The sequence below is a fragment of the Labrus bergylta genome, chromosome 5 (assembly GCF_963930695.1).
Source record: "Labrus bergylta chromosome 5, fLabBer1.1, whole genome shotgun sequence".
NCBI classification, from domain to species: Eukaryota; Metazoa; Chordata; class Actinopteri; order Labriformes; family Labridae; genus Labrus; species Labrus bergylta.
This window is the reverse complement of record NC_089199.1, coordinates 23990030-24017937: the sequence shown is the minus strand read 5'-3', so window position 1 is coordinate 24017937 and position 27908 is coordinate 23990030. Positions and strand designations below refer to the sequence as shown.

The following is a 27908-nucleotide window of genomic DNA, read 5'->3' as shown; positions in this document are numbered from 1 at the left end:
GAGTACTTTTGGAAACTCAGGATACTGAACACAAAAAAAGCAACGACAAATTATTCAATGCATCCTGCAAGGTTAATGTTGACTTCAGAATGTAAAAGAATTAAAGAGCATATATTTTCTGGGATAAACACAATATCCTAAGGCTACATATCTATTTTTTATAGAATATGCCCTGACAAATGGTTTAACTAACCACCCTGTTTGGAGGAGATGTATTAAAGGTCACATATCCTCCTCCTCTTCTTCAGTGTAAATAAGTCTCAGAGCTCCTCAAAACATGTCTGTGAAGTTTCTTGTTCTGAATCCACTCTGATCCTGTATTTGATCATGCCTATAAACCCCTCTATTTCAGCTCTGCTCAGAACAGGCTGTTTCTGTGTCTGTACCTTTAAATATGTAAATGAGCTGTGTCTGACCACGCCCCCTCTCTGGAAGGGCTCAGGTGTACTCGGGCTTTCTCGCTCCATGTCCTATTGTTTACGGTGAGAAGGCAGACTCAGAGGGCAGAACAAACACCTAGCTGTGGGAGTGTCACCCACCTGGGGGAGGGGTTACTGCCCTTTGTGATGTCATGAAGGGAAAATCTCCAAATGGCCTGTTTGAGAACACATTTTCTGAAAAGTGGAGCAGGCAAAAGACGGAGAGGATGGACTTTTCTCATCATTGGGGGGTTTGTAGACAGACTAGAGACACATATTAGAGTTAGAGGAACATGGTGAAGTGGATTTTGCAGACATGTGACCTTTAAGTGTGTTTCTATTGATTCAATTAATTCCTGAAGTTAGACCCCTCGTCTCCTGGATGGACATCCAGATAAAAAGCAGACTTTTAAGCCCCTTATCCTACAACACCTAACTTCAAAAGCACAGAAGAAGAATAAGCTATTGGGCAGCACCCCTCAATAATATATTTTGTAAGTTGGAAGAGTGAGCTGGTTGGATATAGCAATTGATGGTAAATATGAACAGCCACTGTATTTATTCATTTCAGGGTTATAGAAGTCAGAATTTCACCTCGCCCGTGTTAGTCAAACCCATTAGAGTGTCATGAGAACCTCAAGCGATCATGTACACGTACATCGCTGTAGTGCCCTGGTAATCACCCCGCAGGTGTATTAAACCTCAATTTCCCCCCTGAGTGATCCACAATATGTATCACCTGACACATTACTGCCTAACCCCATTTGTTCACACTTGAGCGGCCCCTCGTGCTGATTGGGTTCAACAGTTCATGATGTAACAGAAGAAGACCCCATCTGGAGACGGGTTCAGCTCCATTTAACATCCTGATTGGCCGGCTCTGGTGCCGCCCAGCCAATCAGGCTAACTCTGACAGGGGTCTGACCGCGGTGGAGCTGTGATCTAATACGACTCTGTTCATTACACCGGGAGGGGGGATGGGGGGGTTGAGAAGGATTGATTGGCACCTGGTTGAAACACAATACGGAGGACACGGTGAACTCGTTTATTATCGTTCTGCCTCTGTCGGCTAACAGGTGGCGGCTTAAACATGAACAATTTATGGATCCATCTTTTTGTCTTTGTAGCGGCAGTGGCAGCTGGTGGTGGTGGTGGTGGTGGTGTGGGGGGGTATCGTTTTGTTGGCAGAGAAGCCGGCCTTGTACCTGAATAGTGTGTTTTGGACAGGTGAGTGATCACACAGAGGTGGATTGGATGTTGCTCCAGCAGAAACAGTGACTAAAGTTCAGTGTCCGGGACGGGCCAGTCTAATTAAAACGTCAGAGAAGTTGGAGTCATTTAAAGGAGCCATTACACCCCCTCTCTGCGCAGATCTGCCTCATTGCACAGCTTATAGTTTAAAAAAAAAAAACACAATAGAGCTAACAGCTACACACAGCTTGAATGCAAATAAATCTAGTAGTTGGTAGCCGTAGTTTTTATAAAAGATGTGACGCCGAAACTTTGCAGTGATCAGGAACACAATTCCACTTGTGTATGCCTTCAAAATATTATAATTTCTGCAACTATTGTATTTTTTTTCTCTTTAGTTTTGGACTTTTTTCCATCCTGCAGTTTTATATTTGTGTGTGTGTGTGTGTGTGTGTGTGTGTGTGTGTGTGTGTGTGTGTGTCCATTTGATTTCTAAATTCATCTGCACTCTCTTTTTTTATTTCCTCTTACTTGAGGAGCACGATCAAATTATCAGGGAGGAATTACGGGTAAAACCAGAGATATTAGAAACATAATCTCACCCAAATGGGTCGGAGCTCCCAACTCCCAACGCTACGCAGCAGAGCCAGACCACATATTAAACTCTGCTCTGTGTGTGTGTGTGTGTGTGTGTGTGTGTGTGTGTGTGTGTGTGTGTGTGTGTGTACTAAGCATTCTGCATGCACTTCTTTTGTGTGACAAGTGTAGTTGGAGTATTTGGGATTTCAGCCATTTTTCTTTTGTGCACGCAGAGAAATTAACAAGTCAAGCATCTGTACACATGTTCAATGTGTTGTTGTTGTTGTGTGTCTGCGCGTGCATCGTGTGTGTTACCCTCAGTTATGATGAACCTTGTACGTTGACTCTTTCTGTATTGTTTTTGAGCTGCTGCAGGGAGCATCCTCTGTGGATTAGCGTTAGCATGGCTGAGTGTGTTTAACAGGATTACTAATCTGAACTGTGCTGCTGCATCGCTCGGCTCGTGTGTGTGTGTGTGTGTGTGTGTGTGTGTGTGTGTGTGTGTGTGTGTGTGTGAGATCAGATGATGAAGGATTAACATATCTTTGGTCTCCATAACTTGGTAAACAATGGGCAATGCTAATGGATGCCTCTAAGACCCTCTTGTGCACACACCCACACACACACACACACACACACACACACACACACACACACACACACACACACACACACACACACACACACACACACACACACACACACACACACACACACACACACACACACACACACACACACACACACACACACACACACACACACACACACACACACAGTTTCCATTAATTTTGACATTATTGTTAAGGTCAGCAGGTTCTGGTTTTAATACTTTAGAGCTTTAAAGATCTAAACTGACTTTAATGCACCGTGGTCTGCGGAGCTTTTAGGATTCAGAGGAGTATAAACATGCTGAAAGGAATGAGTGAGTGTTTTATTGACTAAGTGACTCACTGGTGAATTATTGCAAATCTTTTTTTTTTTTAAATTGCAACAAAATATGTAACGTTGATTAAATACAGTAAAAGTCAACTTGACATGACAGCAGACTGGGGCTGTCTGGGGATGTGTTTGGTGAATGTTAGGCCTCCTGACCGCCGAGCGTTTTTTTTTCTGAGCGCCAGCGTCTTCTTTCAATTGTTTCCAATGAGTACAGAGTGTTCTCAGCAGAAAGCAGCCGCCTGGACAAAAAGTGCAGCGCCCAGTGCTTTATTTCCTGAGACTTTTTGTGCAGCCGCTCCGAGCGCTCAAGTTGAAAAACTTTTCAGAAAGGTGCCGGCGTTGTTTTCAGTACAATATTCCCTCATGCCAACATCCTCCTCGCTCCGTGTCTGATCGGGTAAAAAACGATCTCAAATATAAAACATGCAGTAAAAAGTAACGGAGCTGTGTTGCTCATACAGCGCCCGTTGTCATAGAGACAGGACGGACGTGAAGCATTTTTCTTCTTACTCCAACATATGTTTACCTCATGATCTGAAACTTTGCCCACATTAAGTTTAGACATCCAGCATTGTAACACCATATGTGAGTTTAAAATATGGTCCAGCATACTGTGAGGTTCTAAGATGTTTATAAAGTCCATCCATAAAACAAATCTTAAATATCATGGGTGTTAAACACATCCTGGAAGCCGGACTTTTTCCTCTAGTCTTTTTTCAACATTTCTCTTGCACTCCCTTCTTCTCTACTCTGTTATCTTTCCCTCCATCCTCCTCTTTATTCACAGATGCAGCTGAGTACTTTACGACCCCGGGCCTTCAGATTGCCGCGGTGACAATCGAACATTTTGTGGCTGTTTTTGCGCAGCAGATGGAAGATGCATGGTGGAGTTGAAGAAGGGCGAACGAAGCATAAGTCAACTATTGTCAGCGTGTGGGAGAGAGAGAGAGAGAGAGGCAGGTGCACCTGTCTGCATGCACAATGCTTAAGTAAAAAAAAAAAAAAAAAATAGTCTGAGTCTGCCTCTTCTGGTGGATGTCTTTTCTCTGACTCTCTTCCTCTGTCACCGTCTTTCTCTCCAGGTTTTTGATCATCTCTTTCTCTCCTGGGTTTTATTTTCTTTGCCTCTCTGGATTCTCTTGCTCTCTTCTTCTTTCTCTGTCAGCTTTCGGCGCCGTCGAAACCCTGAAGTCTCTTCAAGTGAAATTTCATCTATTTGCTGACTGGTATCACGCCCTTAAAATGTCACATCATCACCAAGGATTCACCTGGAAACAACCCCCGAAGAGTTATTTTCTTCCTTTAAGCAATCTGACTCAATCTGTTGCAAATTTCAGAGTGCAAACTGTCTCACCGAGCGGCAAGCAGGCAGCACTTATTGACGACATGAACACAGTCGGATGATGTGCCGTGAACATCAGTGTGTCTAAGAAGGTGTGTGTATGTGTGTGTATGAGGCAGTGTGGGTCAATGAAGAAGATAATTCAGATATGATTCCTCCGATGTTTGCAGTGCAGTCACGCTCGCTCACAAACACACGGATAGCGAGCCACATGTTGCATCAGGATTGCACAGCGATAGCGTCGGTTACAACACGACTCTGCACATCGACCTCTGGACTAATGGGAATGAGGATTGAATCTGACATGTTTTACCCGTGTCTGGATGATAAGGGTCGGATCGACGTTACACAACTCAAACCTGCAGGACTGGTAGACACTAATCATGCAAAATCACCAAATCATCAATGCATGCTTCAACTCTACTTTTGCAGCACTGCCATCTGAACATTCAACTAATTAAAACTTGGACAAAATATCAAATTACTAAAAGTCCTTCAGTCATGCTAGTGTTTGAGATATTGCTCATGTTAAAAGACTGAGAGACAGGATTAGGCTGCATTCTGCCTTAAACTAGCTCATATTATTTCTTCAGAAACACATAAATCAACGAGAGGTGGTTGACATCTAACATCAGCTTTTTGGGCTGTGATGAAAGGTTGCTAATAGCTTTCTTTTGCATTTTAATGTTGCACATTTTGTATGTACTGGGATGAATCAACATTTAAACTAGCTAAATAGCTTTTGCCAAATGAGCCTTTTAAAGGTAAAAAGGAACAGGAGCTGAGACAGAAAACATCTTCAACCGCTCCAATCCACTTTGTGATTTCAATTGTTAAGCTGATCGTGTCTGAGCTGAGATCGAGTCATTTTCAGTTTAATACCAAAGGAGAACATTTACCGTAAAATCTGGTGTATAAGACACATTTTTAAAACTTGTTTTTTCACCGAAATAGTGTGTGCATCTCAAACATTGATAACTGCATCTGAGGGATCAAGCAATACATTTGAATATCTATATATATCTCTACAGACTGAACATAGATCTAAGAAAGATATCGGCCCATATATCTGTATCTGATTTTATTCTGTACCCCATATCGATATCGGTATTGGCCCCAGATATCTCATATCGGTCGACCCTCGTTCAGAGTGCATGGGGGTTTCAAATGACTTGTATAATGCCCACAGACTTCCTGCAGACTCATACGTTATGTCTTACTGTCACTGATTAATTGCTTCAGGTTCACTGAACACAAAGAACTCACTGATTTATTCATTTAAATAATAATGTGTGATGTGTTACTTTGTGAATCATTTGAATAATAATAAGTGTTAGAAAACCAACAGCACATTGTTCAGCGTTGAAATGAAATGCCGTTTTAATGCACCCAGAGGTTTCCTGCTTTCATCCGCACTGAGGTAATAACCACACTTCATATGAATACAATCCATATTTATTCAATTTAAGGATTGCACCGCTGTCCGCTGTTGTGCATGATATGCATAATTCTTTGTGCGGGGCCTTGAATCCTCCATTTCCCTCTGGACAATAAGTGTTATTGTATTCATGTGGAGTCATCTCATATTCCTGACAAAGGACTGTGACAGCACTTTTCCACTCCGGGAGCTGTTGACTGATTCCCTGTTGTGTCCCTTTTGTTCAAGTCAACAATTTGATTGTCGCATCGCCGCTCAATGACATTCATATTCTGCTGCCATGTCTGTGCATGGCTAAACAAAATCCAGCTCCGTACATTAAAAGGGTTTGAATTTAAAGATGCAGACAGAGCTTCATCCTTCAAAATAAAATACAGACTTCTCCTAAAGTGAAGCTGCTCCATCGTCCCTTCTGGGCCTCCATACATGTGCGGTGGTGACTGTGTCTGCAGAGACTCTGTCCTCTGACTGGATTTTACTGTTCTGCTTTGTTCTAAAATCAATAAAGTAAATCTTATCTTCTGGTTGACTCTGGACGTTTCTGGGCGGAGCTGGTGTGTTTCCTCCAGCCAATGACAGCACAGCAAGTGAGTTTAGGAGAGGATACAATTCAGTGATTAGACACGATTCAAACCGGAGAATATGACGGACATGGACGTAGCAACAAAGAAAAGAAAATATAATCATAGTGAGGAGAAAACACCGCCAGGGGGCTCTCGATCAATACTACAATAACAAAAGATGACGTCGAGGCTGGCGGGGAATCATGGGAGTTCTCTCTCCTACTCTAGCTCTGTCGTAACCCTTCGATTGCTCATTCATCGTCAGCAACGTGAACTCAAATCCAAAGGAAAATTTAGTCCTAACTCTCATCCATTTTTCTATTTTTAGTTGTTCCTTTTGTTGTGATTAAATATCGCTCTGTAGATTTGAAAAAGAGAAAAAGTCTACTTTGAGCGCTGTGTAAAAATATTATTTTGACCCTGTATGAACGCAGCATGGCTTCACTGTGTGTGTGTGTGTGTGTGTGTGTGAGTGTGTGTGTGTGTGTGTGTGTGTGTGTGTAGATGCAGGACAGAGAGAAGAAGTTCAAACACAGCCAGCGATACTCGAAGCGGAGCAGACATGCAAACAAATGCAGTAAGATGGCGATGAAGAGGAAAGACAAAAACCAAAGAGCAGAAAAAAACAACAACTTAGAAAAAGTCCAAAAAAACAAAGTCAGGAGAAAAAGGACGGGAGGGGCGGGGGGGGGGGGGGGGGGGGGGGGGGGGGCAGGGGACAACCCAAATGAAACAAGGTTTGTGTCGTGTTTATGGTCAAACTGTGATGAAAAAATGTAACATAGGGAAGAAAGTATTCTGCCTATAAAGCAATAATCACCTTCGCTTGGGATGACTAGAATGTACGGCGTTGTTATTTGTCCCCTACCTATTACACTAAGGCCAAGGGCCGCACATCCCCGCCGGACAGCATGAGAGAGAGAGAGAGAGGGGGGGGGAGAGAGAGAGAGAGAGAGAGAGAGAGAGAGAGAGAGGGGAGAGAGAAAACAAACAACAACAAAAAAAAGGAGAAAAGAAAAAGAGAAAAGAGTCTAAGAAAAAAAGACGTATAGTTTTCTTTATCCATTTCATCAAGGTTTTGACCTCCCTGGTTTTCAATCTGTCTTTGAGGAGAGAAATTACAGCAGTGAGAGATAGCACTAGAACATATAGATCAATAGGTCAACTAGCACTCATGATGTGATCAGGGATATAACTCATGTCTTACTGCCAAGTGTCAATGAGCGTCTAGACTGGCCCGTTGCCTGGAGGAGGCCTGACGCAGTATGTGCTGCTGGTGATACCAAACAAGTGAGTCAGTGGAGGCAGATGGGAGGGGGGGGGGGGGGGGTGCTGAGGGGGTTAACACTTGGGGGTCTGTTAAGTCTGTCAGCTTGGTTTGACGGGTAAATTTAAAGTAAAGGGGGGCGAGGAAATGGAGGAGAAAACAAATGAAGTGATGGTCGAAAAGAAAAGGATGAACTTTGTGGCCCCAGAGGAAAGAGAATACTGACTGTAAACAAGAAGACATTTTGATTAAACTTCATACAGCAGTTGAGGCAGCTAGGTGGCTAAGGTTGGCCCTTATTATCGTTCTAAAAGTTCCAGACATCCTTACTTCTTGCTTAAATTTTTCTGAGGCAGAGATAAGAAATAATCGTACTCGTTAAGCATCAGACCATAAGACCTCAAAAAGGTTCCATTCCTCCTCTCATGTACCACCCGGTTTGATGACCTCTAAGCTAGGTCCATCTTTGATGACCTGTTAGCTAGCATCAGTACCAGGTCCCAGTTTGATGACCTGTTAGCTAGCATCAGTACCAGGATTTCTCTGATGGATGTTCTGTTTCAGCTGTGGAGCTCCTGTCCATTTATCTCCACTGATACTATAAATCAAAATAAACAGATTTAGAGATTTATTTGAAAATAATCCGGCTGAAATAACTTAATTGTGATGCTGATCTGTAAAAATGTAAACTTGGTCAGGTCCTTCCGCATGTGGTTGAGCCAAAAACGAAAAAACACTCGTTTTTTTAATGGAGTTTGGTTCGACGATTTATGATCTAATCAGGAAAGGACATCTGGACAATGTCAACCCTAACATGCTTTCTTCATAGAGCGTCGCACCAATCCATCCATCGATGGCGCTGGGTTCTTTCTACTTGATAAAATACTACTCATGACTAAATTTTGGCATATTTGAAGGATTTTGTCTTTGTCTGCTGAAAATTGCAGGAGTTAAGTTTAAGCCTGCCATGCTTAAAATGGATGTAGCTTTGGTCTACACAAACCATGAAGGATTTCTTATTTCCAGTAGAGCACTAGGATTGATTCCTACATAGCAGCCCTTTACTCTTAAACTGAACACTTCCATAGTTTTTGTCCTTTAACGTGGTTCTTTGGCTGCATCCAGTCAGAAAACCTCCAATCTGATCTCTGCCTGGTACAGACGCTTGAAAGACTTCAATCTGCCCTGAATGACTGTAAGTACATGTAAGCTGCACTTATTACTAAAAACAGCTACTGTAAGAGTGGATAGCAGGTATCTTGAATAAATTAGTCAGAGACGTTTTGCAAAATTACCATCTGCATTGCCTCAGAACACTGCCCACACATCTAAAACTTTGCAACAGTATATGTCAAGAAGACGTTAAGTTTGTTCTGGGAACACTGACGACTCTACATATCGCTGAAAATTTGCATTCTGTTTGTTTGAAAGACAGCCACAAAGTTACAAGCATGTCTTTTCCTAAACACACACACACACACACACACACACACACACACACACACACACACACACAAACATGCAGACGGACAGGCAGAGCAGTGTTTACAGACTGCAGACCTCTACCCACTTTCCATTCAGAAGAAAAAAGAAATGTGCAAATGGATAGAGATAGAAAAAGGAATGACATAAAGGAGAAAAATGTGCACAAATGAGCAATAAACGGCCGATGCAGACGAGACGTAATAAAAGAACGAGGGAGACAGAGAGAGGGGAAGTGGAAAAAAAATCAAATCAGTGTTTAATGCAGATGAAAATAAAACAGGAAACAGAGACGAGGTGAGGTAAATCAATGGCGAGCTGAGAAAGCTTTAAAGCACATTGCCTGGCACACAAACGGGCATGTTTGCTGGAGATGAGCAGCGAGTAAAGATGGGCGACGTGGGGGAAAGCAAAAGGGATGAAAACAGGATGAAATGGGCTCTCCGGGGGCTAACGCTTTAGCCTCAAACCGTCGGGTTTAATGAAGGCGGTCAATCGGTATGTAATGGCCCTGATGTTCCACTTTGTACACTGATGAGCAACACGGACGCAGGATGAAATGGAAAAAGAGAGAGCAGGAAGAAGAGGGAGAATGTGAGACAGCAAAGGGTAATAAAAGAGTTAGATTAGGAGAGAAGAGACGGGGTGCTATGTGACGAAATCATGCAGGGTAACATGGTTAGGATGTGGGGTTTCCTGGGCTAAAGGTAGTGGGTTCACCTCTTTCTATGTGTGTGTGTGTGTGTGGGTTAACGAGTGAGTGTGTGTGCATCGATTGTATCTCTAGTGTGTTACTCTGTACTACGGGGTCATGTAATCTCACTTAGGCTCAAGGTAAACTACGCTTCAAAGTTTAAAGTCAGAAATTACAAAACGTAAAATGCTGCAAGAATCAGTGGAAGGGTGCTCATACCTTTGTTAGCCAGGCGGACGCAGTTGATTTTGGTTTCCTGTAGAGAAGAGAGAAGAAATGTTAAAGGTGACATATTATAAAAAAATCAATTTTGACAGTGTTTTTGAACATATATCTTGGTAACCTGAGTGTCTACAGACCCACAAAATGTGAAATAAACCTATCCAGTCCTTTTGTTTGTGGTCTGCATAAGTCTTACAACACAGAGAAAAATGCTCCGTTTCTAATGTGCTCTCCTTGTGATGTCACAGAGGGATTCTGGTAAAAAAAATCCCCTGATATATCCACCCATGGACTCCACCCCCAGCCTAGAACAAAACTTTTGCGCAGGTTGGCCAGTTTTATTCTAGCTTCAGAGGAGTGATGTCTACAGGGAAAACTCATTGCATTTAAAGAGACACACACACCAAAACGGAGCGTTCTGAGAGAGCTGGTTTATACAGGGTCACAAACCTCCTCTGATGCTTGATTCATGTTATATTTTGACCAAAGCACAGCACAGATGTTTAATTTAGACCACAGGGGACTGTTTGAAAAGGTGGAGAAGGGGTATGATATGTCCTCTTTAAGGACACTTTTTGTAAGAAACATTGGGGACAAAATGCTCTATTTTAAGATGATTAAAAGTGCTCAGTATGTTTCCCAATACCACAATAATGTGACACTGTAATGACACTTCTAGGATCATTCCTGTGTGCCGTCCTTTAGCTCATTATTTTATTCTTCTGTTGAAATCAGGGGTCGTTTTTTGAGGAGCACAAAAGTCCAGCTCCACCTTTTTGTTTCTAGGTTGACAGAAAGTCGCTTTGAGACAGCATTTCCAAACATGCCATCTGCCATCATTGGGCTTCATAACTCCATACATTAACAGGACAGCGTCCATCATTGGCTGACATGGTCATTAAAAAAATCTTCATTCTGTATCACGTTGATGGATAAAGAGTGCCGTCTCTGTCTGACCTGTTGGTGTCCTATCGTCCTACATTAAGATGGTGTAAGAAGGATGCAGCACAGAGGGAGTCAGGGACAATACAGCCTGATGTTCAGTGTTTGGCTGCTCTTTCTTTCTTGAGAGTGGATTTTGACATGTAACAAAGCTGCGTAAGTTACCTGCTTTTTCCATTTCTACTGCGTGTGTGTGTGTGTGTGTGTGTGTGTGTGTGTGTGTGTGGAGCTGCCTTGTGAAGTTAAAGAGCAGGGAAGATGGATGTTAGTAGATGATGGATGGCGCGAGGCTCTCAGCTGGATCTCTCCACAAGACTAAACACACCTGCTTCTACTGCATCTCTGTCTTTTCTCTGTCTGAATGAATGATTCAATATCTGCCAGTCCATCTCTTTCACTGTCTCCTTTATCCAATTATCCTATTCCCCTTTTTGTACTCATGCTAAATATGATCGTATAGGCACCTAGCGTGTAGCTCGTCCAGGAACTCCAATGAATGCATGCAACATGTTTCTTTTTTGCCTTGTAGTCTCAACATACACTAAAAAACAGCTGATCTAAACTTCCCTGCAAAGCCTTACTGCAGGTACTATTCAAAGAGGAAAAAAAGTATTTTGGCACTAAGTTTGCTTGTTCATGAGGAAATGTTTGTTGCACTTGCCTTGATATCTTCTTAAATCTTTCTAATATCAAAGCCAAACAAAGAGCATTAATTACAAAACTGGAGTTAAAGGTCACATCAGCTGTCATGGTTCAGATAAAGCCAATAACCTCAGAGAGTAACCGAGCTGCAGACGACTCCACACCCGTCACAAATTTGGGGATCGAACCGCGGACCTTATCGAGACGACCGACTCTACCATCTGAGAACAAAGTGATCGGTTGATGAAGAGTTCAGAAAAATTGTCTTTTTACCGTTGTTCTCGGACTAATGTTGAAGTTAAGCTTCATTTTTTTAACCTCTCCTGCTGATCCCACTCTGGATTTTTATTCCTTAAACTTGACGACTGCCAGGTTTTTTGTTGTTGTTTTTTTTTAGTGTGCTGCTGTTTTTCTCTGTGCCACCAAGGGCGATCATTGAATGTGACATGTGGCGTTTAAGTGAAAGTAGAAAAATGCAACGCTTCACCAGAAAAACACAATTGCACAGCGGTGTACACTTAAAGTTCCTCTCCGACCTCGGCAGAGTCAAACACTTTTAGCCGCTCTGCAGGTTTGTGAAAATGCATCGACTGCCGAGTCTACAAGTAATCACTTTGATAGTTTGTCATCACTGATCTGCCTCCAGAAATGAAAATGATATCCTTTTAGTGCATGCACTTCTCTGCAGGGATGCATTTCTCGGCCCGAACATTTTATATTTGTCAACATGCAGCCTAACCAGGCCGGTAAAAAATAACTCTATACTTAATTAGAATCTGCATTTGTTTTAAATCTTTCCGGTATTTCCTCAAAGCGATGATATTGAAATGATAGGGTAGCATGTGTGTATAAACTATGTTATTAAAAATCTAAGTGGGTAAAGTTTCTCAGCGAGTCTCAGCAGTTCTACTTTAGACGTCTTGAGAATTCATCGTCTTTGTTGTGCCTCTCATACGAGCAGAGCCCTCCATCCTAAGTGTGCTTTACTCTCCACAAATAGTCACCGTGGGAATAAGACCAGTTCCCTGAGCAGCAGCAGCGACTTGTGTTTTTTTTTTTTTTTTTTTTGGAGAAATTGGCCCTACAGTTCCTATTTACGCTGCACTCCCAGCGCCGGCTGCTCTGGCTTCTCAAGTCACTGTGAAAAGAAAACGCTGCCTCGTCCTCGCTCATGCTAATGTGCTAAACCTCAGGAGGCTGCAAAGAGCAAAGTTAATAAATGTAAGGCCAATTTATTGCCTGGCCTCTACCCTGAGAGGCTGCAAGACGAGGCGGAGCGATGGGGGGGGGGGGGCGCTGTTTACGGCGGAGACACTGGAGACTCAGTGTGTGTTTGTGTGTGTGTGTGTGTGTGTGTGTGTGTGTGTGTGTGTGTGTGTGTGTGTGTAGTAGCTAACTTTGTGCAGCCTGATCAGAATACTAAGTGTGTACGAGGCGCTGCAGCTGCTGTGTGGGTGAGCTCTCTGCGGATCCACCGATCCATCGCTCTCCTGCTCTCTCTCTCTCTCCCTCTCTCTCTCACATTCAGACAGGTGGTTGGGTCCGTTTTCCGACTCACAGGTAAAACATCCAATCGTCTGTTTCTGTCTGACTTCTGGACACTTTGATTGGCAGACGGGTTTCTAAGGTAACCCAGGGTCACAACTTTTTTTCTGAAACTTTTTCTGAAAGTCGTCTTTTATTATTTTATTATTGTTTTATTTGTATTTCATTTAGATTTCTCTTCAGTTTAGTTTTAAATAGTTTTAATGCTGGTTTTTTAGTTTAGTTTGTATTGTGTTGATTGTAAATGGTTCAGCATTACAAAGGTAGGTCAAAGGTCACAGTGTAAATAAGTCTCAGAGGTCCTCAAAATATGTCTGTGAAGTTCTAAAACCACTCTGATCCTGTATTTGATCATCCCTATAAATCCCTCTATTTCAGCCCTGCTCTTTAAATATGTAAATGAGCTGTGTCTGACCACGCCCCCTCTCTGGAAGGATTCGGGTGTCTCGGGCTTTCTCTCTCCATGTTCTATTGTTTACGGTGAGAAGGCAGACTCAGAGGGCAGAACAAACACCTAGCTGTTGGGATATGGTTTCAATTATTATTCAGAAAGGTTGTATTCTGTTGTGTTATTGGCATCATTTTTAAAACCCATGAAGAACGGTGATGTATTTGGTTCTTCATGGGCCGCCTCTCTTCACAGCACACTTATTTAAAAAATGAATGAAATTATTATTTTGTGTACTAAGTCAAGTTTGATGATTTTATTTTATTTTTTATCTGGCTCCTGCATTTTCTTTTTTTCTGTAAAACTGTTATTTTTGAATTCCATCAATCTTAAGAGTTTGAGAGAAAACATGTTAATGAAATGTAAAATGTAACACACACACACTCAAACCTACACACACACACACGCACACACACACACAATGCATTCAGGGATTCTGGAGTCAGCTGAGTGCATCTTGATTGACATCAACTGTCAGTTGGTAAAATCTTTCTTGATGTGTCTCCGGTAAAACCTCCACAATCTGCACTCAGAGGCTGAGTGTGTGTGTGTGTGTGTGTGTGTGTGTGTGTGTGTGTGTGTGTGTGTGTGTGTGTGTGTGTGAATGACGTTGATTGTCAGAGTACCTCGGCCAACCCCTGAGGCTTTTTACTTGTCAAAAAGGTGTGTGGATGCATTTTGCACAGCGCAGGAGGGCATGTTTTTTTTTTCTCTTTTCGTGCCACTGCTTCCTTTTGTTTCGTGACATTTCTCGCCCCATTTCTCCTCTTCCTTCTTTCTCTCCTTCCCCTCCTCCTCTTAGTTTCCTTTCCTCTCGTCTCCCTTTTCTCCTCCTCCTCTTCTGCACTTGCGTTCGTCTTTCCACCTCCTCCTTGCGTCTCCCAGCTTCCTTGTCTGTCTGTCTCTTCATCCCTGAATTTCACATCCTGCATTTTATCCATTTAACTGATGCTTTCATCCACCTTCAGTGAGTAAGCAATTGGTCCCTTCAACTGTGCCTGTTGTTTTTTTTCGGGCGAGCCCAGTCTTCTCTTCTTTACTCTCCTCGTTTAACCCGTCCCTCTCAAACATCTCCTCAGTTTACCTTCGTTGCCTCCTTCAGGACACGTTCATGAAATTGCTACAACGTGAAGAACAAGCGTGCACTGTCGGAGGTTCAGAGTATGTTGACGCCTGAACCTTGATCCCGGCTGCAGGGATTTGCTCCCAATCATTGAAGGTGAAAAGGCCAGGCAGGCGGTCAACTCTCTACTTCATCTCCCTTCATCTCCACGGTGTTGGACGAGGCCGGCGGTCCAGGCAGGCAGAGTTTTTCTGCACCAAAGTGTGAGAGCCGTTTTGACATTTATGTCCCAGATGTGGGAACTACAAAGCCAGATTAATGAACAGTACGTATCTTAGGTAACTAACCCTTACAAAGTCAGTCATTTGTGGTCGCCTAACATTTGTTAATCATCTCAGGGTTTCTGAGTTTCTGAGTTTCTGTATGAGAACAGATAGTTTCGCTAGCAGGCTAGCTAGTTAGTAAGCTAACTGTAAATGTACTAATAACCTTGTTATGCTGCAGTGAATGTAGTTTATATTTTCCATAACACAAACTACGAGATATTACAACATGTGTGTCAACAGTATAAACGTGATAACAACGACTTAAGATACATTTAAGAAGAGGGATCATTCGCAATGCATTGTGGGATGTGTAGTTCCTCATTATGTACACAGTCTTGTACATTTTTCCCAGTTTTTTTAATGCCGTTCTGGAGCCGAATTAAATGCGTATATGTGTATAGTCACGAGTATTTGGGTAGCTGGTTGTCATGGTTACAGGCTTCAATCTCTTGATATGAAGATTTTGTGAAAAATCAAGGGAGGATTTGAATCCTGCAAAGGACATTTCATACTCTGAATCTGATCATGTTGCTTTTAAACATTTCATTGTTGCTGCAGCCTTAATATTTTTTTGAAACTTAATGAAGTCAATGTGATTGTTTCCTTTTTTTAAAGTTTTGATCACTCTGCAGACCGTGCTCTCTCCAAAGTCTTTCCCCCTCCTCTCCTCTGGTCCTCTTCGGCCCTGGCGGCGTTCATCTTTGCCTCCGGTATTTTATCTTCTTTAATGTCTCTTTCACTCTCTTTTAGACTTTTATTCCCTCTCCTCTGTCGCTCCTCATCCCTGAGTCCCCCATCACTCTTGCTCTTACTTCTCTTACTTACAGCCCGGGCACTTTGGTCCTGTCTTTCTGTGTGTGTGTGTGTGTGTGTGTGTGTTGTGTGTGTGTGTGTGTGTGTGTGTGTGTGTGAGTATGTGTGAGTGTGTGTGTGAGTATGTGTGTGACATCACATGACACAGAGGGAGAATCAGGATTGCCGCTGGTGAGCAGTTTTAATGTGCAAAGCGTCGACTAATTGGCACAATGATGGAGGCGAGAGACTGGCAGAAGACCGATGTCGCCCCAGAGAGAGAGAGAGAGAGAGGAGGGGAGAGGGAAAGAGAGAGAGACAGAGGAGAGAGAGAGAGAGAGAGGAAAGAGAGAGACAGAGGAGAGAGAGAGAGAGGGAGAGGAGAGAGAGGAGAGAGAGAGAGAGAGGAGAGGAGAGAGAGAGAGAGAGAGGGAAAGAGAGAGACAGAGGAGAGGAGAGAGAGAGAGAGGGAAAGAGAGAGAGACAGAGGAGAGAGAGAGAGAGAGAGAGAGAGAGAGAGAGAGAGAGAGAGAGAGAGAGAGAGAGAGAGGGAGACAACTAGGGAGAGAGAGAGAGAGAGAGAGGGAAAGAGAGAGACAGAGGAGCGAGAGAGAGAGAGAGAGGGAAAGAGAGAGAAAGGGGAGAGGAGAGAGAGAGAGAGAGAGGGAGAGAGAGAGAGAGAGGAGAGAGAGAGAGATGGTGACTTGTTAAAGGAGCAGTCAAAAAGATGTTCAGTCAATTCAGTCTTAGTCCAATCTAGCAAAACAGATTCACACAGGATTTAAGGTAAGCCTGAAATGTTCATCAGACAAATGTTCACACAGCGAGGAATGCATTCATTTGAAAATCGTTGTGAACATGCAGAGAGCTGCAGTGTTTCTGCACTTTTTTGTTTCTGCCTCTTAAGGGAAGTTTTTTCTCTCCACTGTAACTCTGTAAATGTTGGTGCTCATGATGGAGTAACGTTGGGTCTTTGTACCAGAACAACAAGTAAGGTCTTCTATCTGCTCTTTAGTAAAGCTTCTCCAGATAACACTTGTTGTGAATTGGCGCTATACAGATAAAGACTGATTGATTTGTAATTTGTCCCCATATTTTGAAGATCTAGGCACACAGACTTATAGACCCTGAGAACGGATTTACATAGGGCCTTTTATTTTTTATTGTCTTTAGGGTCTCCCTGCAACACAACAAAACTACTGTCTGTGTTTCCATACATTAAAATCACATCAAAACAAACGACCTATAGGGTAGTACCTATTACAAATCTGACACTGAGAACAGGCTGGGAAGAAAAAACGGGGAAAAAGGAATTGAAGGATAAGACATGAGAAAGGTGGAGGGGTGGACAAGTAGGAATGAAAGGATAAAAAGAGGAGGTGGAGAGGTAAAAGGAAATATGGGAAAAAGCGCTATAGGGGAGATGAGAATAATGTTTAAAAAAAAGTAGGAAACAGACAGAAAGATGAGGAGGAAAAATAAATGAGGTGGGAGGTTAAGAAGATTGCAAACTGAGAAGTAACAAATTGAACTGTAGAGTTTGAGGGTGGATGGAAAGAGAAGGTGTGGAAGTGAAAGAAACAGACGATAAGAACGTGTGGGGAGCCTGATGGAGAAGGAAGGAGTGGGCAAAACACAGAGGGAGATGAAAAGATTGAAATAACGGTGGAGGTAGAAACAGTAAAACGGGATGAAGGGAAGAACAAAGGACAAAATAATTTAGAGAGAAAGGAAGAAACAGCAGTGAGCAGTAAAGAGACAGAGAGAGTGGGTGGATCGAGAGAAACAATTTCCTCCTGTAAATGTTCTCAAGAGAGAGAAAGAGTGACAGGAAATAAAAGAGAGAAAGAGGGAGGAGAGACGCTCCCTCTTGATGGGCAGGTGGAGGAAAGAAAAAAAAACAACAACCCAAGACGGATTATCCACGAGAGGCAAGAGAACGAGGAACAGACTTTCATGCATGGAATCAAAGTACAACAAACCAGCCAAGTCCTCTAAAATGTAAATGAGCAGCTTCTTTCCAATATATGAGACATCGGCCGTGTGACACCTACTCACAGAGTGACTGACAGCCCGGGAAATTAAAGAAAATCACATGGACTTTGTGAGAACCGCAGATAAGTTAAATCCTTGATTGACAAAATATCACTTCCGCTGCGACAGTAATATAATGAAGAGATTGAATTTGAAGAATGAATTATTCAAATGGTGACATTTTCCTTTGTGCAGAGACGGAGCTGTGCACACGTCTTCAGAGCCGCCAGCCGGCCTTCGATGCATTCTTCTGGCCAGTTCTCTTTACCCGGAGCATCTTTCAAAACACACACACAAATAAAGGAAGTGATGCAAGACCTTCATCCTGGTTCTTTGTGACAGGAGACGTCTCTTTCAAAACAGGCCTGTCGTCAACAAACATTCAGCGTGAAGACGAGTCCTTGAAGAAGGTGCTAAAAGTGTCCCCAGCTGTTTCATAGTGTGTGAGCTTGACCTTTGATTCTGCTGTGAAGTGAGCAGGAAAAGAGGATCTAAGAGCGTGTCCACTGCAGAGAAAATGACCGCGTTGGCCTTGTGTTCAAACAACTTGTTGTCAGAGTGTAATATAGAAGCAGCAGCAGCATCACTTTAGCCAATTTCACACATGCACAAAACTTCTGCAAAATCTTAAGACATTTTCGGGGAGAGCAGAATGTTGGAACACAAACAGTCAACATTATTCATCCCGTCTTTATCCAGAAAGAGGAAGTCAGGGTGAGATGTTGTGTGAATACTGCAGGTATTACTCGAGACGATTCAGCCCGAGCACTGGGCGGGAGTGGCAATGTCTTTATCCTGCAACTGGAAGGAAGAATGTGTGACATCCAGTCTATCCTGTGTAAATGTCTCTCTGAGTCATGACTGTCTACAATGAGTGAGAAGCTCGAGTCCCGCTGGCTGTGTTGTTGTCAGAGTGTTTACATGGACAGAACGGCCGGCTCCTCCCCTTGTGTATAAAAGATGTTTTAGTCAAGGACTAGAGAAGAAGAACAACATACTCACTGATTATTTGGATGTTACTACGAGTTTTTTGATCACACTCATTCTGTGTCTGTTTACATGCAATGTGAAGCTACGAGCTAACTAAAGAGCGCTAACATTAGCATGCTAACACAACAATGCAGACTACAGGTGATTGCAGTCGGCTGCTTAATAATTGCTTAAAAAACAGTTACGTTTTTAAATCTGCTGTCTCGTTTTCAAAGCAAAAAATCAAACTAACAAAGTGTTTAGTTTGAAAGGCAGGAAGTTGGTAAACCAATACGTGAAGCTATTTTTATGCTCCACTTCTTTATCTAATGATCAGGGTTATGGCGGCTGTGCAGGGCCAATTCTCTCTCTTTTTTTTTTTTTACTTTTTGCAACCAACTTCCCACTGAAACCCCCACAATGCCCCAAATCCATGACCCAAAACAAACCTCCCAGTGATTGGATTGACTGAGATCCAATCAAATAAGGAATTCTTATGTGACCAGATTTAGGGACTGAGCACATCCGTACACACAGCTGGCGAGGACGAGGCGGGAGTGCACACACTGTCAAACCCACCGGCTCACAAGCGCGCTCGCTCAATCATGCAAGAACCCCCCCCCCCCCTCACTCACACCCACATGCGCTAGGTCTCTATCCGTGTGAGTGCATTGTGGGAAATCTGCCTTCTGGAGGAGGATGTTACATCACGGCATCAGCCAGCTTGGCGGGGCCCCGCTCGCCAAAATGGAGTTACCGTGGTTACAGCAGCGGAAAATTAAAACAACCCTTGCAGGGTTCAGAGTATTATGGAAATTCAAAAGCTAAGTTCAAGTTGTGAATGAGCTATGAGAAGAGAGGAGGTGTGAGTGTGTGTGTGTTGGTATATTTGTAGACGGTATAACGGTGGGGCAAGAAGGGGAAGCCCTCACACAGATGGATTCTGGGTGATTCTGTCTTTTCACTTTTTTCTTGTCTGATAATAAAAAGCATCCCGGTGTATGCACTCAACCTGAAGCTTTGGAGCGTTATTCAATCTGCTCCTGCAGGACGCTCTCTACAACTTTAACCTCACCCTCAACCGCTTACACACTCTCTTAAACTCAGATCCAGTGACCATTCACATAAACTGGGTAATGGCATGCAGAGGTAAGAATCACCAGACGCCCCACGATACGATATTATTGCAATTTTAAACATTTCGCAATATGCAGAGAATTGTGATTCAATACATTGCAATTTCACTTTTTTATCCATATTATGTCCACAACATTTAACTAAATCAAGAATTGTTTTGTCAAGTAATAACAAATTCTCAGTCTGTTCATCTCACTTTCAGTCTTAATTTTTATTGGCTACGAGAAATGTCAGTCATCGGTGTCAGTCATCGGCACAATTGCGTGTGATTGGCCGGCAGAACTGGGAGAGGCACCCACAGAGAGAGAGAGAGAGAGATTGAGGAATGACATGCAGGAAAGAAGGCACAGGTCGGATTCGAACCCGGGCCGCCTGCTTGGAAAACCACAGCTTCCACACATTGAGCGCGCACGCACTAACCCCTGAGCCACCAGTGCCCCCAGTCTGTGTATCTTCATGGATTTAATGTGTTTGGATTCAAACTGTGTCTTGGGTTTACATCGTGAGGACTGGTCTTTGTGAGAATTCAGTAAGTCTTCAAATGGTAGATTAAAAGACGTAAAAAATGGTTGGTTTTCATTGTTGATGGTCTGACAGATGCGTAGATTGTGGCTGCTGTGGTGGTTTAATCCACACACACTTTTGCCATCAGTGTGTGTGCCTTCTAGTTTAGTTTATTTGTTTATTTGAGGGGACAGTGTACAAGAAAACACATAACAGAACAGAAGAAATGCTTTGTACCAGATTTAGCTAGCTAGCTAGCTAATTTCCATCTGTTGTCCTTGTCTTGTAATCTGACAAATCAAGAGGGACTATGTAAATCCTTAATCGTGGATAGGTCTAACTACTTGAGGCCACATTTGATTGTTTCCTGTTTTTTTTTCATAACTGCCTAAGATTTAGAGTTTTAAAGCACCTTTTAAATTAAGAATTTTACAGGGATCAACTATTTGAAAATGAAGACCATTCTGGTGGTCCAAAGTCAAAAGCGGTCTCATTCTGCACATTTAAGGTATTAAAAGGTACTCTTGGAGTCTCGACACTCACCCCGTTGGCTCGGCTCATGGCCTGGTAGTAGATGACGTAGCTCTTAGCCGGAGACAGCGGAGGATTCCAGAAGCCTCCGTAGCTCTTGTTGTCTCCCACCGTGAAAGGCTGAACGACTGTCAGACTTGACGGCGGCAGCTCAGCAGCGATGTAGTAAGACGAGTCCAGGATGGAGGCGTTCCGGAAGCTGACGGGGGCAGAGAAACACTCGGGAGCTTCGGAGGCAGCACGGCGGCTCTTTGACTTGCGCTCTTCCTTTACGACGAGCTGGTAGGAGCTGGAAACACAAAATACAGTCAGATTAGTACCTGCTCGGTTTGGTTGTCAAAGATCCGGCTGGTTTTGTAGCTTTATAACCAAACACACAAGAGAGAAAATGTAATATAAGGGAGGCCTGCAGTTCCTCTACTGTCCACTTGAGGCTGTTGGAAACAAACCCAGAAGCCACACACACAGTGATTCAAAAATGTCCAACGTCCAAGCAGGAATATAAACGTCTACAGCCTGGATCAAAACTCAACTTTGGTCTGAACAGCTCCGAAACTCAACTTTGGTCTGAACAGCTCATTTCATGGTCGACACACACTGAACGAGAAAGGGCTCGTTGTAGCAGTTTGTTTGTCAGACGGCCCAGGTTCGAATCCTGTGGCTCCTTTCCCGCATGTCATTCCCCACCCTCTCTCTCCCTGATTTCTGACTCTATGTCTGTGTTGTTTTGATGTCGGAATTCCCGTCCTGCTCTATCTTTTCTGTGGTAAATTGATGCTCCGACATCCTGCAAAAATAGAAACCTTGTGTATCTGCTTCAGAGGACTCTGGACTGACAGAGCGGAGCCAGAGGAAGCACACACATTTGGTGGAATTTAGGCTTTAAGGCCCACCTCTGCTCCACCTCTTTGTCTGTTACTATAAACAGCATTTCCAATATGGCGAACGACATGGATTGGCCTCAAAAGTTTGCTTCAGAAATCAAAGTCACTGAGAATTTTTCCATGTTTTATACAGTCTGTTTATGGTATGTCCATGTTGATACTTATGCTCTTCGTGTTGCCATTTATTGGAAATCTTCCAATGAATTGTTTCCTTAGAAGTCTGTAAAAACCTCACGGTTATTTTATTTTTTGTAACGTTGTCTTTAGATTTTCTAAGATAAATTGTGCAACCAGTGACGTCGTCAACAAAACTTGCAACTCAATGTACAAAACCCTAAAGCATCCCTCTCTGCTGTCAAACCAATTCATGCTCCAGCTGGTGTTTAAAAAAAAAAAAAAAAGTTTGAAGATGTACTTCATCAACGGACAGAAACTTCTGAGGATGATACGTTGCGTCATACAACCAGAACTGCACTTTGTTTCACACTATTATCCTCATCCCCATTATTCAATCTCTACGGATCACCTGCTATTAAAAGCTTTAATTTCCAGAGTGCTCCATATCCATTTGGCCAATTAAAGCATTAGCAGAAGAGCGCTAAAAGAATTATCTGAAAATTGTCAACAACCTTTGAAACATGTAGAATTGGTTCCAAGGGTCACTTTCCTTATATATACGAATGGCTGGATCTACTTTGGAAGCAAATCTCAGTTCACTTTCTGACAGAGTAGCTGCAGATCGGGTGTGTGTGTGTGTGTGTGTGTGTGTGTGTGTGTGTGTGTGCTGACTCAGGAGCAAAGTGTGAAGTGTGTGTGTGTGTGTGTATCCAGGACTGTGTGTGTGCAGAAATAGATGAGGGTGTGCTCCTGCTAGCACGTTAGCATGTTCCTGTATGTGCTGCAGCTTCTACTTGTTCCAACAGGTGTGTTTATGTGTGTGTGTGTGTGTGTGTGTGTGTGTGTGTGTGTGTGTGTGTGTGTGTGTGTGTGTGAGATGCTTCATGAATGGCTGAGGGCTCCTTTAGCGGTCAGGACAAACACAGCAGCCCGCCGCAATTACCTCCGTCCTCAACGCCAAGAACTCACTTCACAATTATACGCAATTAGGGAAATGTATGTTTCTGTGCAGGGTGCCGCGGCCAATTATCCCCGCTCCAGTTTGGCCGCTTTTATAAAAAGATAATTGCGGCTGACCAAAGATGAGCCTTTTCTCTCTCTCTCTCTCTCGTCGTCTCTTTTGCTGTTCGCCGTCTTTCTCCTCAAATATCCATAACAGCTCTTAAGTCTGCACAAGAGAGGACGCCGAGGCCGGGTTCAAGACGCCCACTGGGGAGTCCTGAGTTTGTTTGTGTCTTTCCTGATATGTTGGGATCGACAGGTGATCCTGTGAGTGCTCCCCTGTGTGTCTCCTCGAGTGTTGCTGTTCTACGCTCTCTGTGAGAACGATCTTCTAGTTTGGGAAATTTTAAGTCATCTTGGAAAATAAAATTTACAAAGATGGCAAAACGATGACAGAACAGCTCCGACAGCATGAGAGCTCAGCTCACTCAGACTAAAGGTGAAGACGGCCTGTCCTCCATATTCTGACGCAAAACAAGAGCAAACTGTGTGGAGCAGGAAAACTATGTGGGTGTGTTCACGCCCGCTTATGATTAGTTCAAACTCTTTTGTAGATAGGGTTCTAAAACGGAGGAATATTGTGGTTACTATTTCTGCACATTTTATGTTGCTATTAGAGGGCGTAATCCATTCTAAGTGGATCAGGTCGTCAATGTGATATCATGATTTTAGCTGACCTCAGTCAACCTCAGAAAGAGCCTGAGCAACCACATAGATCTTCGTCCACCTCTCCCTAGGTGGGACCCCAGGTTGGGAACAAATCTGTTTAACAAATTTTTGTGCATGTGTCTTTAAGAGCATGTTTCAAGCTTTGATATTTTGCCGGGAAACTGGCTCCTTGAGCTCCTATCCCGCCCCCGGTTTGTCCCCTTCCTTCTTCTTATCCCATCTTCCTCTTTTCCATTTTTCAAGCCTGCCGCAGTTCATCATGAGTCTGATTTTCCTCAAGATTTTTGCCTCTTAAAAGGAAGTTTATTTATCCGCTGTAACTTTGCTAAATGTCGCTAAGTGCTCATGTGCACAACCTCGAGTTTGTTTTTTTACCTGCTTGAGATAACTTTAATTGCCATTTTACAAATAAAGATCTGGATCTTTCCAGCCCTGTTGCCTTTATTAGAGATGACAGCAGAAGAGAGACAGGAAATATTAGGAGGAGAAAGAGAGAGGGGGACGACATGCAGCACAGCGCCAAGGCTGGATTCATACCCACGGCCACTGCGACATGTATGCATTCTTTTATTATTTATACTCGCTGTCATATTTTTGGATCATGACGTTTGCTGTAAACTTGTTTTCAGTGACAAAAGTCAATGTCTATGTATCATTATCTTCTCAGTGTTTATGACATTTTGAACAAGCAGGTTCTTCCTCCCGTCCTATCATAACGGCACTCTGCTTCTGTTTTTACTTCTATATTGTGTACATTTTCATTTTCATCTACTTCTTATATTGTAAAGCTATTGAAGCAGCTTGTATTCCTTATAAATCTGTGTTTATGCAATAACGAGATTCTGCTTTTAATTCCTCTGCAGTGAACGTGTAGCATTTTGTATTTCCATTCATTTTTATTTATGTGAGTAAATATGTTGACATCTTCTTTTAGCCTTTACAGCTGCCTCTCGCTCTCTCTCTCTCTCTCTCTCTCTCCCTCTCGTTCTGTTTTTCCTCATGAACATGTGTATGCATGTATGTAAATGTGTGAGTGTCTCAGTCTGAACAGCTGCTCCTCTCAGCACCGCCATTTCTGTAAACATCCTCCTCTAAGCTCCTGAACTTGAGACGCTCTGATCTCTTCTGGAGTAAATAAAAAAAAAACATAACCGCTCCAGTCCAGAGAAAACATCAGCGTGCACGTTAACCAACAGATGCCTTCTTATATTCCGGCTTCTCCTCGTACATCAGCCGCCACTTTAAACATGTAAGACTTTCAGAAAACACTCGCATTAACCAAACACACGGGGCGCTGATCTTGGCTGATAAACACACACACACACACACACACACACACACACACACACACACACTCAGTGATTTGAGTGCAGTCTTATTCTAAATTTTATGTATTTGCCTCATGTTGGTGATAAATGCTTCGATGTGGCGACGTTGGATTTACAGGAATTAACACTAACGCACTGACCCACGCTCACGTTCCACAAATCCATTTCCCAGAGTCCAAATTGAAGTGATATATATTCTCCACGCACCCATGTCCAGGCTGGATTTCCCTGAAGGCGACCGCAGAGTAATGTTCTCCCCTACACCAATTAAATGGATGAGATCACATGTTCAAAGGCAACTTTTAATTAAAAAACACGCCGGCTGAAAAAAGGGAGAAAGGGAGAAAGAATAAATTAGCTGTGTCCACTTTTAAAATAGAGGCATTGGACCGGGGACTGAAAGAATGAAAACTGGGTGTTTATTTGATTTTCTCCACCTTTTCTATTTAACTGTTTTTGTACCGGATCGTCGTGGTGAGCTGAGCCTGAAGGTAAAGCTCTCAATTTACCGGTCAATCTTCATTCCTAACCCTCACCTGTGGTCCTGAGCTCTGGGTAGTGACCGAATGACAATGTGGATGCAAGCAGTCAAAATGAGGGTGACTGGGCTCAGCCTTAGAGACAGGGTGAGGAGCTTAGACATTTGGGGGAAGCATCTAATCTGATGCCTCCTGATGTATGAGTTTGAGGTTTTCCGGGCACGCCCCAACTGGGAGGACTTGTTTGGGACTCCAGGGTAGAGTTCGCTTAAGGGGCTCGATATCCTGTAACATCTGGTCAAGGAATCCCCCAGGAGGAAAACAAGAGGGACATCTGGGTTGACTTTCTTCACCTGCTGCCACCGCGACCTGACCTCCGATAAGCAAATGTAAGAAAATGGATGCTATAACCTGATCCATAATGACTGATAATTCGGGGTCTAAAGGACTCAAAGTTTGAGAATTGCTCCAGGAGATTGCTCGAGACGGATGCTGCAGAGCAATCTCTGATGGCTGCAGCGTAATCTTTCTGATCGAAGTCATCCACCAACAACTGTGGTCGCCGAAAGGCTCAGATTAATATTCTAAGTGTCAACATCACAGAGAGGATCCCTGAAGAGAGAGAGGAAGATGATTTTTTTAATCAAAGACAGCTGTCGCCAGGTTGCTGGGGGGTGGAGCCGATCCTAGCTGTCATTGGGCGAGAGGCGGGGTTACACCCTGGATTGGCCGCCATTAATTCACTGGGCTAACGGGGATGTTTTGAACTGTGGGAGGAAGCCGGAGTAGACGGGGGATTCAAACCAGGAACCTCCTCACTGTGAGGCAACAGTGCTAACCACTGCACTAACACACACTTAAGTGTCCCTGTGATGATTATTGAATGATTCTGTATATTATGTGAAAAAAATCCCTTCAATGATAACAAGCTGTCAGAGAGAAGTTTCTACAGATTTCTCATGTCAAGAGATTTGACATGAAGCCTCGTCGTCTCTTTATTTTGTGAGCTCCGATAAGTCGGCGGCTACAAAGCTTCCAGTGACTGATGGTGAAACTGTTTCTCAATTTAAAAGAAAATGAAGTCCATTCCTCTTGGTTCCTTTGCATACAAATTGGACGTATATGTGTGAGTGACTTTAATGGCTTTTAAAGAGACCCTTGAGGAATACGGGAGAGGAGAGTGGAGGAAATAAAAAAAAGGAAAAGAAAGAAAGAGGAGATGAAGGGGGAGGGGAAGAGGAGAGGAGAGACGAAGTTATGAGGGACTGAAGTGGTTTGAAATTACCTGATCGGTGCACCGCGGGACTGGGCGGGCTTCAGCAGGATGGTGATGGTGGTCTCTGTCTCGTTCAGCGGAGCCTCAGACTCGTACTCAGGCATCATGGGGGCTGAGGGGGGAACGTTTAAAAAAATATATTAGACCCGTTAAAAGTGAAAGAAGTCACCTAATTTGTGTAAAAAGCAGATAAATATATATTTAAAGGATTTGAGGACAAAGAGCATTTAAAAAAAAAAAAAAAAGATCTGCTGCTGCTCTTCTGGTCCTTTTGGTCTGCCATTATGTTCTCATCTGACAGCAGTGATCTTTTCTGTGAGAACAACAGAAAGATGAATGTTCTCTTCACTCCAACAGGCATCACAATCACATATCCCATTTTTTCACCTGTCATGGCCGTCGTATCGGAGGAGCGGTTTCACCGTCAGGCTGAGTAAAACATCAACTCGTTTCCTCCTGATTGGTTTGGCATTCAGGTCATTAAAACACATCCAGCCCCCCCCCCCATGTGTCCATGCATCTCCATCCGTCTGCACCGCTTCATTTGAACTTTCTCTCTCCTCTGCCCCCCCGGACGAGGTAATGAATAATGGGCTTGGCGTGACATTTGGAATGAGACGCCTCTGTGACGTGTTGAAGTGCCGCGTCTCTCTGAGCAACATGTTGTTAAGAGTTAAAGGATGACGGAGGAAAAGGTCGTGCTTAAATCAATGTAGGTGTTGTCAGATGAAACAACGCTGATAACACGCTGATGACCCGTTTACACTCGATCGACACGATGACAGGACTGAGCATAAGTCTGTGTAGCTCAGTGGGTGAAACTGATGCTGCCCATATATAGCGAACAGCAAAAACATGTGATGAGTAAAACATTTTGTCTTTAATGCACGAGAAGACATTCCAAACAGATATTCCTTCGCATGGAAATGGGCCAACTGCGGTGGTTTGTGCATCTGTTTAGGATCCTCCTGGTCGCCTCCCTTTAGAGGTTTTTTTCCGGGCACGCCCAACTGGGAGGAGACCCCGAGGTAGAGAGTTAGCTGGAGGGATTGTATATCCCGTCTAGCCTGGGAACGCCTTG

The 27908-nt window shown here is 43.3% G+C and overlaps 1 protein-coding gene across 9 annotated transcripts in view; it reads right to left on the bottom strand.

Annotated features, from left to right (window-relative positions):
- ptprt (protein tyrosine phosphatase receptor type T) overlaps positions 1-27908 on the bottom strand; it is a 287907-nt gene that overhangs the window by 110224 nt on the left and 149775 nt on the right. For 6 of the 9 annotated variants that reach the window (XM_065955243.1, XM_065955240.1, XM_065955244.1 and 3 more), the window contains exons 13-16: positions 26837-26939; positions 21085-21361; positions 10137-10173; positions 7295-7342 (exon numbers count right to left, since the gene is read on the bottom strand). In XM_065955243.1, coding sequence (XP_065811315.1) covers positions 7295-7342; positions 10137-10173; positions 21085-21361; positions 26837-26939 — 465 coding nt within the window. The remainder of the gene's footprint in view (positions 1-7294; positions 7343-10136; positions 10174-21084; positions 21362-26836; positions 26940-27908) is intronic. The other 3 variants (XM_065955246.1, XM_065955247.1, XM_065955248.1) reach the window with 1 other exon arrangement.